We start from the raw sequence: 12,500 nt of genomic DNA, 5'->3' as shown, positions 1-12,500 counted from the left end.
AAATCCACGTACAGCCAAGAAAGGGGGAAAAAAAGCGAGACTGAAGACGCTGAAGATGTATTGCTGATGTGCCCCGAGAGTCCGAGAGAGTCGGCGGCGGATCACAAGCGGCTTTGTTTGAGCCTGTCGATGTGGTAGCACAGTTTGAGCGCAGGCCCCAGCTTCAGTCCCAGGTACTTCATCATCATCTCGCTCTTCAGCAGGAGCAGGGCGTCGCCGTCTATCTCCTGCAGAGCACCGCAGAGACAGAGATATGACAATGCTGACTTCTGATTCTTCACATTCCCCGGATATGATAATACAGACTTTTAAACCTGCACCTGCATTATTGCAAAACTTTTGGAAGACATCAAACGTTTAAGAGCTCATCAATAAAAAGTTACCTTCATCAACAACACTTTTATTTATACCCGGCAGCTATGATATTATTATTTTTTTTTTTAAAGGGCCCAGTGACTTTAAATATTAGGCCACAGTCCCGCCTGAGGATCGGAGCCGGCGCTGCATCTTCTGAGCAGTTAAAAGGCTTGTAATGGAACTGGAGGCTGGGCCTCATTACGCTTTAAAAATGTTGTAATAACGTTCATTTGGCTTTCATGTCGGCTGATTTATATTCAGCACTGCAGGGGGATTAGGAGTTGGACAAATATAGCCGCAGCTGTCGCATAACAGATTTATAAGTGCACACTCGGTTTTTCGAGGGATTTCCCCAACTGCAGGTTGGGAAAGTAGCGGCGCTTCCATCAGTCTAGCGCTAACAATCGTTGCACCTACATGTTTCCTGAAAGCGTCGGCGTGCGGCCCCAGGGCTTGGGGGTCGGCGTCCTTGATGAACCACACGACCTCCTCCACGCCCCAGCTGGACGGGTCTTTGTCAGCGGGACGCTTGGACTCTCCGGAGTCTGGCCTGGGACTGTACGCTGCGCAAGCACAGAGAAGCAGCATCTTCAGCATCAACAGTGTTTTCCAGATTTGTTGTAAAAGTGCACTTCTTAAGTTAGCTCCTTTCAAAACATGGGCTTTGTCAGAGGGCCAACATGACCGATGCACACCAGATAAAGGGAAAGATCTAAACTTCAGGGTTCAGCATTAAAAAATAAAGATCTGACATCGTGCAACATGCTGGACCTTTACTTTGAAATCCCAACCCTCCGAACCGCGACCTCACCGTGTCTGTTTCCTTCCTGGAAGCTGGCCGGGCTGGACGCCTGTCTGCACAGTGCGCCGGGCCCGGAGCAGCTGCTGCCCCGGTAGCTGTATGAGTGCTTCACTGGGTACTGCGACGTGGTGACGTTGAAGGCGGAGTCGCTGGGGTCCACGGCGTAGCGCTTGGAGTCCAGCGGCGGGTCGCACAAGTAGTCGTCTGGCACGGGTGTCTCTGCTGGGTGGGGGAGGGTTCAGTGGAGGGGTGATGTAAAGATATAATTTAAAGCTCAGAGCTGAGCCACAAAAACAAAAAAAATTCTAACAGTTTTCCCATTTGTGGAGAGCAAAGCACCGAACAGTTGTGGATTCAGAACTGAATGCTATTTTTTAAATGCTTTTCCTCCAGAGAAATAATTTGCATTACAGTGTGTGTAGCACTGAGGGAGCACTGTGGCTTTGTGTGAGTCTGTGTGAGTGAGTGTGTGTGTGTGTGCGTGCGCATGTGCGCCTCTGCAGTCTGACTTCAAACACTTGTCATTTTCGTGAGAACAAAGCTCAAAACCCCCAGCGCACAACATCTACACACTCACCACCACAACTACAATTGACTATGACCGCTTAAAGGGTCTGCGCGCCATTCCACTTGTCCACTAGGTGTCACAGTTTCACCCCTTGCAAGCTCACTGAAACAAACAAGCCGGCTCAGTTCAAACTATGCCACTTGCAGTGATAAGCAATTATTTTTTTTCTATCCCCTGTGATCACAATTTAGGCTAACAACAAACAAAGAAGCAGCTGGATGAGGCATCCAGGTTTGTATTCACAGGTAATTGTAGTTCACTGGCAACCTGGGAGAGGGAGGGGGAGTGAAGGACGCTGCAATCTGAAATATAACCTCCTGATGTCGACGTTCTGAAAATCTCCAAATATTAAAGGCTTAGCGTGCAGTTGGTCTAATGTATGTGAAACAGGCACAGAAATCGATACACAGCAGCGCAGGGTGTGTGTGTGTTTTTTTTACATGTCTTTTGTCCCACGGTGCGAGTCGTCTGAATTCATGGAACAAAGGAAGGAAGGAGCCGCCACAACACAGAGTAGCTCAGGGCGCAGCTTTGAATCAAAGACGCAGACAGAGTGGGGCGGCCACGACAGAAACCACACACACGCCCACCGCAGAGAGAGAAAGAGAGAGACAGAGAGAGAGAGAGAGAGAGAGAGAGAGAGCATGTGTGTGTGTGTTGTTGTTGTTGTTGTCACCACCTGTCGGGACTTGTGGCGTGGCCGAGTGAGGGACGATGGCGGCGTCCTGAGGGAGAGAACCCAGCGCCGGCTCGGGCGTGCTGCCGGGAGGAGAGTTGGCCAGCGGGGGCATCACCAGTCTGGGCTTCAGCTGCACACACACACACACACACACACACACACACACACACACGCACACACGCACGCACGAACACACACACACACACACGCACGCACGAACACACACAAACACGGTATTGCGTTCTCTGTGAGTGACTTTACATTGATTTCCATTCATTTTTCCATTATTTCGTTTGTGTGTGTGTGTGTGTGTGTGTGTGTGTGTGTGTGTCCTAATCCAAAGCCGAAAAACTTGTGTGGACGAGCCAAAATGGCCTCATCATTAAGCTGCTGCTGCTGCTGGGTGCAAGAATAGAATAGGAAGACAACACGACAACATGCAGACACGCAAAAAGGAAACCACATGGGCGACAACCGTAGCTCACATCATTGAAACGAGCCTGCTCGACTGTGTGAAGAAACACTGTGATCTATGGAGCGTACTAACAAACACAAAAAAGAGACTAAAGCAGAATCTAAATGTGCTTGTCATGCAGCTGCGGCTGACAGGAAGCTGCTGTTCAAAATATCTGCAGGGCCCTAAAAAACAACAACAACAACAGCAGCAGCAGCAGCAGCAGCACTGGAGATTTTTTCCAGATAAAATGCAGCGACGGCGGTGGCGGCCGGGGACCAACGACGTCTTGCTCTTGTGATTTTAATCTATTGTAGGGATGAAGCGAGCGTCCACCGACCTTGAAGCCCGGCTTCCTGCCCCTCTTCTTGGGCACCTTGAGGGGCAGCAGCGGCTCCACGTAGCGGCTCTGGAACTCCAGCTTGCGGATGGGGGGCCGCCCTCGCTTCCTGCCGGGCACCTTGCCCTGCGGCCCCGGCATGAAGTGCGGGTTGAGAGCCGTGTTCTGCATGTCGGAGCCGGCAGACAGCGAACTCATCAGACCTGGGCGAGCGACGGCCATGGAGAGAGAGAGAGGGAGAGAGACAGAGACAGAGAGAGCATGAAATGTGGGGTTAACAGGAAGCGGCAGCCCTATACTGAAAGTTCGATGCACTGAGAGACTGTCAACACCACCCCCAGCCCCCTGTGCACGCACACACACACACAGACACCCACAGACACCCACACCCACACACACACACACACACACACACACACACACACACACTAGGAACTAAATGAAACAAAGCCGCATGAAGCCCTTGCTCGCTGCCAAACCCCTCCCCCCTCCAAAAACTGCAAGGACTGCAATAAATAGCCTATGATTACTGCACACACACACACTAGCAAACGCACACACACACACACACACACACACACACAAACAACAGGAAGTAGAGCCAAAGCACAACAACCCCCACACCGTCAAACAATGCATCAGTTCCTGTACACAACACACACACGCGCGCGCACACACACACACACACACAGACGGAGAGCAGCGCTAACCGATAGGACGAGTCACCTGAAGTGTCAGCGAATGAGAAGCCGGATCTTCTCAACACTGACTGACTGTATTGTGGCTTTTTTCTCTCTTCTCTCTTCAAGAGGCGGTGGGGGGTGGGGGGGGTTGGAGGGGTGTAGCTGACGCGCCGATTGCGCCGCGCCGCGCAGGTAATTAACTCTAGGATGTTTCGAGTCGCGCGAGAGGCCACTTGACTTTCAGCACAAAGGCGACGGTGACAGACGCGGTGGTTGGGGGGGGGGGGGTGCGGGTGCGAGCGAACAGGGAGGAGGAGGAGGAGGAGGACGGAGGCACGGCGGAAATATGCAGGATGCCTCCCTCCCTCCCGTCCTCCCCCTCCCCCACCTCCCTCTCCTCTCTCCTCTCTCCTCTCTCTCCTCCTCCCGCGCTCCTCCCTTTGCAGCACATCAACCCCATTCTCAAGGAAAAACACATTTCTGCCTTATTCTCTCAATATCAGTATTCCGAGGGGCCGCCTACCATGCACGCTCCGTCTGGCCGAGCACGTCCACTCCAGCGGCGGCGGCGGCGGCAGCAGCAGCAGCAGCAGCAGCAGCAGCTATTTCCCTTTTTCCTCAATGGTTCCCCTGACGGATCGGCAGCAGCCTCTGTCGTCAAGACGCCGGCAACTCCGCGACTGCCTCCTCTCTCTCTCTCTCTCTCTCTCTCTCTCTCTCTCTCTCACTCTCTCTCTCTCCCTCCTCAGTCTCCAGCCGAAACAACCCCCTCCCCCCCTCCGCCGTCCCTCCCTCCTCTTGTGTCCCCGTTCAGTCGCCATGGCAACACGCCTCTAACATCCCGCGGCAGCCAACAGACCTGCTGAGCTCAAAAACGCTGCCCGTGTGTGTGTGTGTGTGTGTGCGTGTGTGTGTGTGTGTGTGTGTGTGTGTGTGTGTGTGTGTGTGTGTGTGTGTGTGTGTGTGTGTGCGCGCGTGTCTGTGTGTGTGTGTGTGTGTGTGTGTGTGTGTGTGTGTGTGTGTGTGCGTGACTGTGTGTGGGACTGTAATGTAATTACAGTTGCGGCGGCGGCTCGAGGTTGTTTCTTTTTCCTCTCCCCTTCTCCTTCTCCTTCCTCCTGTCATCAGAAGAGGCTCCGAGCAGCTGACCAGGGACTCAAGCTGCGCACGCTTTCCGTGCACGGCCACCCGCCTGCCCGCCGCAGCAGCAAACTGTAATCTACCCTCAAATTATTTCTGATGAAATTTCAAATTGCCCCCCTCCTCCACCCTCCCCCTCCCGCTGTGCGACATTTTTCCGATTTCTTTTTCCTTTAGTGCTGGAGCATCGGCGAGTGGCTCGATCGATCCTCGTGCAAACACCAAAGAGGGTTACGAGGAAGGAGAGATTCCGCTTGTTGTTTGCTATCATGTTTCTGTCAAAGCTCAGCGCCAGGCTTTTTGTTTGTTCGACGCTGCCGGCTCTTTCCTTCTGTTTCATTTTTTATTAATGAAAAGATGGAAAGAACAAAAAAAAAAAAAAAAAAAAAAAGCCAAAAGCCAAAAGCCAAAAGCCAAGGACAAGACTGTGTGGATTCCATATTTCCACACGCAAAAGCGCCACATTGTGGCCACATTGGTCTTTCTTTTTTTTTCAATGATCTAAAACATACAATACATGCGAGAAAAGTTAAATATAAGACTGATTCCTCAGTTTGTCATCTGATTAAGAAAGAAACTACGCCTCAGCAACATGACTGACCTAGCTAACTGTTACGGCTGTTAGAAAGCTAACGTTTGCTAATACTAAAATAGCTTAAACTTGGAATAGCTCAACGTGGCTAGAAAGCTAAGTAAGGTATGTCTTCTCAATAAAATGCGCAATAAAAGTGTCTTTAGCTAACTTATTGGCTAGTCAAATTGGTCAAACGTTAGCTAGAAAGCTAACGTTTGCTGATTTTATTAAGCCATGTTAAGTTTAAGATATGCATAACATCAACATAACATAATACAAAGTCATTATGTTTAATGTGGAAACTGGGGTAGATGATCAGATTTTTGTATAACTTAACGTGTGACTTGCTTGACCTGAGCAATGACTTGACTTGGCTAGCTTGATTGTCACCACCAGTGACTTGAGACTTGCTTGTGACTTGCACATGTGTGACTTACTCCCACCTCTGCCATTTCTGCCAAAATCGCTGCTCCAAAGCGGGAATTAACATTTAACCGAAATTCCACTGGGCTTATTTACCCTTATTGGCTACAAGCAGAGAAGAAAAGTAAGGTTTTAATCCCCCTCCCCCGCCCGCCACTATCACCGCCACCTCCCTCCATGCCCTCTCCCTCCCCTCGACAAACCTAATCGATTGGCCGCGCTCTGTTTGTTTCCTGTTGATTCCCGTCTGTTGATAAAGAAGAAGAGACGCCCCGGCGGCGGGTCTCACCGCTCAATCAAAATCAGGTTAGCCCTCCTCCAGGAGCTCGGCGTGACCTCCCCCTCGCGAGACGCACCAGCAGTGGGCGGCGGCGGCGGCTGCCTGACTGCCTGCCTGCCGCGTAAAGAGATTTGTCAGGAGGCGGCCGTAACGCAGTCACTCAGCAAGCTGTTTCCACGTGGAGGGTGACAAGCTCGGCAAATCGCTGTATTCCATTACGTCCAGCCAGTTTGTAAAAGCAAGAAAAAAAAGAAGACAGAGTGGAGGGGGATAAATAGTAATGTCAGGGTGGAGGAGGGTGCACGTTCATGTGTGTGTGTAAGGAGGAGACCATAAATCATAAAAGTAATTATGCAACGTGATTAATCCTGATGTCCCTCCCTCAGTGGCTCCTGTCTCATTAGGAGACACAGACAGAGACGGAGCAGATAATCATCTTTTATTTTGAAAGAATTGGACGTGTGGTCGATATATGATAATATGAAACTACACTTTTTTTTTTCCTTTTGCAACCCTGAGCAGACAGTAGTCCCCCCCGCCATGGCACAGCGCTCAGGGTGGTGTGGGGGAAGTTGGGGGTGCGGCCGATGCATTTGGGCCGCGCTCTATTTGTTTACGCTTAATTAAGCAATTGGGTGATCAGTGAACCCCTGCGCCTCCGTTTCACCATCACACCGCAGGAGGGGGGACCACCGGGTGGCGGGAGAAGCCCCCTCCCTTTTTTACCTTTTCTTTTTTTTTTTAAGCAGACGCGGCCAATAGAGGCAGAAATGATGGGCAATCATTAGCATAAGTTAATCACGAGCTGCCGGCCGCAGAGGGAGGAGGGACGGCTTCACAAGTTTCCACTGGTGCGGTGGAGATGGAGGGTGGGCGGAGGGCGGGTGGAGGATGGGTGGAGAGGGCGATTGGTGGGTGGCGGGTGGGCGTGGCTGAGCTGGGGGCCCAGTGAGTTGAGGAAAAATATATACATGGACAAAAAGGTGCCAAAATCCATCAAAAGACGGCAAAGATGCATAAGATAAGTGCAGCCTCGGCTGTGTGTGTGTGTGTGTGTGTGTGTGTGTGTGTGTGTGTGTGTGTGTGTGTGTCGTCTCAACAAACCCTGCATTTATTTACAGCCTCGGCATGCCGTCGCCATGGTAACAGACGGAGAAATTAGATCCTGCGCCGCAGTCGTGTGATAAGGTGGCAATAAGTGAACGGCAGTGAATAATAATAACAGTAATGATAAAACAATGTGTGTGTATATTAAACAGGGCCCAGCCCACTCACAAACACAAACACACAGTCCTCCAGATGTACGTGTGCCGTAGAAACTGAATGCAAAGCAGGTGGGTGATGGCGAGGAGTGATTCTGCTCGAGGTCGTGGGAGATAAACGACGACTGCTTGGGCACAAACAGGGACAAATTTGCAGCAAACAGCTGGATTCATGCAGGACGGGGAGTCAGCATGAAAAATAAAAAACCTTCCAACAGGCGGAGGACCACTCCTCTGCAAAACAACACCAGAAAAAAAACACTTACACTTACTTTGTGGGGGGCCGGCTCTCGGTGGCTCCGCCGCCAGGTCCACCAGCTGCCAGAAGCTCCGCCCCCGGTCACCGTCACCGTGGTTGAGGCGCAGGCGCAGGCGGACGCCTTTGCGGAGGACGCCGGACAGCCAGGCCACGCTGGGAGGCGGCGGCACCAGCTCCAGGTAGGGGTCAGGGGTCAGCTCCCGCCCGCCTCGCAGCCTCATGCCAGCAGGTGGCGGCGGACATCACACTGGAGGGACTGGGGTAGGGGGGGCGGGAGGGAGGGTGGCAGGGAAACTTGGTCAAAACGTGTCATGCATCATGTAATAAATGAACTGGTGCAACCACTCTGCAGGCAATCTGATTCTCTAGTGGCCACCTGTGGTATTGCAAGAAAGAAAACAAATGGGGCCTAAACGGTGTTGTTCCCATAGACTGCAATACAAAAATAGATCTATCTATCTATCTATCTATCTATCTATCTTAAGAAAAGAAAATCCTCAGAAAGCAATTTATTCCAAGAATGGCATCATGGAGTCGTACATGCTGTGTCTAGGCTTGTTCTGATTGGTTGATGCGTTCTGATGCATCCTGTGAGTTACAGGGGCATGATGGGAAGTGACACTGCTGCGCATCATTCTCCATGGGCCCCACGACGTAGGTGTAAATTCAAGATGTTTTTTAGCTTCGTGCACCAGGGTTAGACAAAGAAGGAGGAGAAGAAGAAAAAGGAGAAGAAGAAGAAAAGGGAGAAGAAGAAGAAGAAGAAGAAGAAGAAGAAGAAGAAGGAGAAGAAGAAGAAGAAGAAGAAGAAGAAGAAGAAGAAGAAGTTTTAACGGCTTTGGCCAATCACAGCTCTGCTTCTCCTGCTAATGAGCTTTTGATAAAGTGTTCCAGTATTCCATTTGTCATTGTTAATCGCAATAAAAATTAATTTTAGGCCTTTCAATACTCAGATAAAAAAGGGAAAGGAAGGAGAGGGAGAGGAAAGACAGAGAGAGAGAGAGAGTGTGTGTGTATGTGTGTGTGTGTTGGAGGTGGCCGGGGGGGCTGCCGAGCGAAGGGGAAAAAGACAGAGGAAGGGGCGGCTGTGTAATTACCAGTGTGTGTTTAGAGGTCAGAGGGATAAAACAGCGGTTAATTGGAGGATATGGCTCCGCTAATGACAACAGTACTGCAGACAATACATCTATTGTGGCGCGAAGCTAATGCAGTTTGGCCGACGGTGGGGTGGGGTGGGGTGGGGTGGGGGGGCCTGGATTAACAGAGTCACTTCATAAGCCCTCCGTCTCCTGTGTGCAGGACAGAACAATAAAAAGGGAAAGAGAGAGAGAGAGAGCGATAGATGGAAGCTGTGGGATATTATCCCACCATTAGCCGCTTTGCAAATGAATATTTTTCTGTTTTGTGATGAGACGCTAATCCTAGGGTAATCACTGGCCGGCAAGTGAACGCCCCCCCCCCCCCCGGAAGCTTTGTCTTCCACTCCTGCGTTTCAGGACGATTCGTCCTTTTCAGGGCCCTGATTCGCCCCCACACTGGCTTTGCTTACGGCAGGTGAGACCATATATAGCAGCGGATACAAGAGAGTTTTTTCATCGTAAAAAAAAATACAAAATAAACACATCTATCATGTAAAAGGAAAAGAAAATTCAACACGTGAAATAGGATGGCACGATGAGCGTCTGTGTGAGACCTCAATTACCAAGTGCCTGATAATCACAGCCCTCGCGGTTGTGTTAATAGAAACATGCTCATCAGTTGGCTCTGGTTTAAAATGAGGTGAATAGGCCTCTTGGAAATACATTCCTATCAGCATCAATTAAAAAGGAAATTTGGACACATGCTTCTGATCGAAAGGTTTTTCTTTCATTTTCATGACTATTTACATTGTAGATTGTCACTCGAGGCATCTAAAATATGAAAGAACACATATGGAATATGTATTAAACAACAAACGAGTTTGATGTTTAAGGTGATCTAGAAGAGCCACCCTTCATATAAAATATAACATCTAACATATTTCGGTATACATTTTTTTTTCTTTTGCCACATTTCTTGGTCATATATTTGATGTCTTCAGTATCTACAGTGTAGAAAGTAGTAAAGATAAAGAAGAAACAGGTGTATCCAAACCTTTGACTGGAAGTGTATGTATGTAGCTAATTTATGCTGTAAATGATGTATTCACTTTCTTACAACTACAGGCCGGTGTGCTGTCAATCACAGCGAGGAAAATGTGATTATTTAAATTTTGATTTGGGAACAATAGTAACAAATTCTATCGGGTTGGTTTTTCCAGACATGCATGTTGATGGCGGCAGGGAAATTCATGATGTCAAGGTGTTTTTCCAGAGCACACGTAAAACACAAAAATAAAATGAAAAGACATATTTGGGTAATTACATCAAGGTGGGAAATGAAGGCGATCAACACTGCCTTCATCCACAAAAAATAAAAATTCTCTGAGACATCAAACAGCCAATCTAAGAAAACATGAAAGACACACATGTAGCAGGATGGAGATTTTTTTTTTTTTTTTGAAGAGTAGGATTTTGATGAAACAGAGTGCAATCCAGCTGTCACACGCAGTGAGAAAAAAAATGCTGGGAAATACTTGTGTTTTGGGGTCTTTTCTGTTTTAAAATTCCAGCGAGAGCTTAGTAGTGTCCCCTGTGTGACAGTGTAATCCCAACCTTAACCTTCACCTCACTTGCACTTGTTTTATTATCTTTCCCTTGAACAGTCAAGGGATATCCCCCCCCCCCCCCTCCCCCTTCACCTCAGGTAGCAAGAAAAGACCAGTCAAGCAAGAAAGTGTGGATTCTTAATTTGTCAGGATGAAACAGTGATGACCTACTTTAGGTTTTGGAGAAACGTCAAGAAGAAACAGATCAGGGGAATAATTCATTTTTTAAAACCAACATTGTGCTTTAGTAAGGAACGACTGACTTGTTGTTTTTCATCATTACCCAAAGTTTGTGTAAAGTTTTGCGAAATTTGACTAAATTGCTTCTAAAACAGATGATGACACCTGAATATTAAACAATAGGCAGAGGCTGTGGGTTGTTTGTAAGCAAATGTTTGTGTGCTTAAAAAAAAAAAATCTGTTTCAAAGGGAGTAAACAGCCTGTAATGAACAATCCAAAGGGAACATATATTATGCCAAATCATCAAGCAAATTATCCTTAAAAAAAAATCACTACAGTCGCCACTGCAGGGTTTTAAGGACTTTCAAGGATCCAGCAAATAATTCGTTTATTATTAGAATCATCGCCTTGCATTCCGGCTTCTCTTTAACTCCTTAATTTTTACCTGTCTTCAAAGGACGGCGGCGCCGAGAGAACATCTCCATCCCCGGCAGGCTACGGACGTCTGGCCGGCGTACAGAGCCGCTGAGGCCGGGAGAACCGCCGGAGAACCGCCGGAGAACCGCCCTCCCCTCCCCGGGCCTGGATCCGTCCGTGCGCCGCCCTCTGCTGCAGCTGCAGCGGCTCGGCGGACCGACGCCGAGTTGACGGTCAGTGAACGCAGCACCGCGGTCCCCTCCTCGATCTTCTCGACGCGGAGCTCGATTCTCCTTCGAGCGGGGAGAGTTGGCGACCAAATGAGTGAAAGAAAGGGGGTGAAAAATGAGTGTTGTCAGACGTTCAGCGTGCAGCCGGACCTACCTGCATGGACCGCGGAGAGGAAGAGGAAGCTCGGAGGAGTGATGCGCGCACGCAGGAGGTTCAGCCCGCGTTGTTTTCATGACGTAATATCGAGTGTTTAAAGTTCTTTTCAAAACGCTTAAAAGCCCCAAAATAATGGAGGCGATTTCGAAGTAGTTGAGCGAGCTGCAGGATCCGGGATGTTAATTGCGCCAATTTTATTTTATATTTTTTTTTGGCGCGATCCTACTGCAGGTTGAGGTGGCAGGTCCGGGGAGTGTAGTCAAGACCGCACCAACCGAGACCAAGACATTATCAAGACTAGAGAATATCGAGCTCGACACCAGACCAAAACATATTGTGTTTGAGACTGAGACAAGACAAAGACTTTATATATCGAAGAAAAATAACAGGAAAAAAAAACATCTTGACCGTCTTTTTAAAATTCAAGTTTGCTTCTAAACCGAACAACATCTCCTGTCAGTAGTTAATAATTTTCTTTAACATTTTGCCAACTATTTTGAATAATTTTCAAAAAAAAACAAACAAAACAAATTTGTTCATAAAATTAAAAAAAATAACTGAACTTGGAAAAAGGAGATGCGTCACTCTGGGTGCCACAAGCAGCGTAAAACGGCAGCAGCTGCGTTCCTTTCCGTTCCTATCTGTCATTGCAGCGCTGGCTGAGTCTTGACTGGTCTGGATCAAAAACCTCGAGTCCGTCCAGTCCGAGTCCGAGACCCTTAAGAAAGTGGTCTTGTAGACCAAGATCAATCTCGAGTACTACAACACTAGGTTCAGCCAACCCGACCCCCTGTTTCCTCCTGAAATTTCAACCAAACTTTCTTTCTTCCAATTTTCAATGTGTCTTTGAGAGAATGGTCACTTCTTAGTAACTAAATCCATTAAAAGGAGCAAAAGAGTTTGGTGCAAAATTCTTCCACCTTTGCGTTTTCAATGCTCAATGCACATCTGTTGTAGGTACATGTGCATAACACGTGGGACAATTAAACAGGAGACTCTTGTACTTAA

General features: G+C 48.6%; 2 protein-coding genes across 4 annotated transcripts in view; both read right to left on the bottom strand.

The window, feature by feature from the left end:
* The window catches only part of scml4 (Scm polycomb group protein like 4), a 12,700-nt gene extending 1,226 nt beyond the window's left edge, over positions 1-11,474 (bottom strand). The window contains exons 1-7 of one of the 3 annotated variants that reach the window (XM_076044660.1): positions 11,134-11,474; positions 7,835-8,077; positions 3,201-3,403; positions 2,407-2,536; positions 1,169-1,378; positions 775-920; positions 1-227 (exon numbers count right to left, since the gene is read on the bottom strand). The exon at positions 1-227 is cut by the window's left edge and continues 1,226 nt beyond it. In XM_076044660.1, the coding sequence (XP_075900775.1) occupies positions 102-227; positions 775-920; positions 1,169-1,378; positions 2,407-2,536; positions 3,201-3,403; positions 7,835-8,042 (1,023 nt within the window). In that variant the 5' untranslated portion in view covers positions 8,043-8,077; positions 11,134-11,474 and the 3' untranslated portion in view covers positions 1-101. Of the gene's footprint in view, positions 228-774; positions 921-1,168; positions 1,382-2,406; positions 2,537-3,200; positions 3,404-4,406; positions 4,586-7,834; positions 8,078-11,133 lie in introns of those variants that run through there. The other 2 variants (XM_076044658.1, XM_076044661.1) reach the window with 2 other exon arrangements.
* Positions 11,475-12,499: 1,025 nt separating this feature from the next.
* The window catches only part of sec63 (SEC63 homolog, protein translocation regulator), a 12,220-nt gene continuing 12,219 nt past the window's right edge, over position 12,500 (bottom strand). Inside the window, exon 20 of the mRNA XM_076044520.1 lies at position 12,500. This exon is cut by the window's right edge and continues 2,643 nt beyond it. The gene's annotated coding sequence lies outside the window, so the exon portion shown is untranslated.

This window comes from Nelusetta ayraudi, unplaced genomic scaffold (assembly GCF_046127955.1).
Source record: "Nelusetta ayraudi isolate G7.1 ecotype Tasmania unplaced genomic scaffold, CSIRO-AGI_Nayr_v1 ptg000082l, whole genome shotgun sequence".
NCBI classification, from domain to species: domain Eukaryota; kingdom Metazoa; phylum Chordata; class Actinopteri; order Tetraodontiformes; family Monacanthidae; genus Nelusetta; species Nelusetta ayraudi.
Note: the sequence above shows the minus strand (reverse complement) of the source record. Positions and strands in the feature narration are given on the sequence as shown.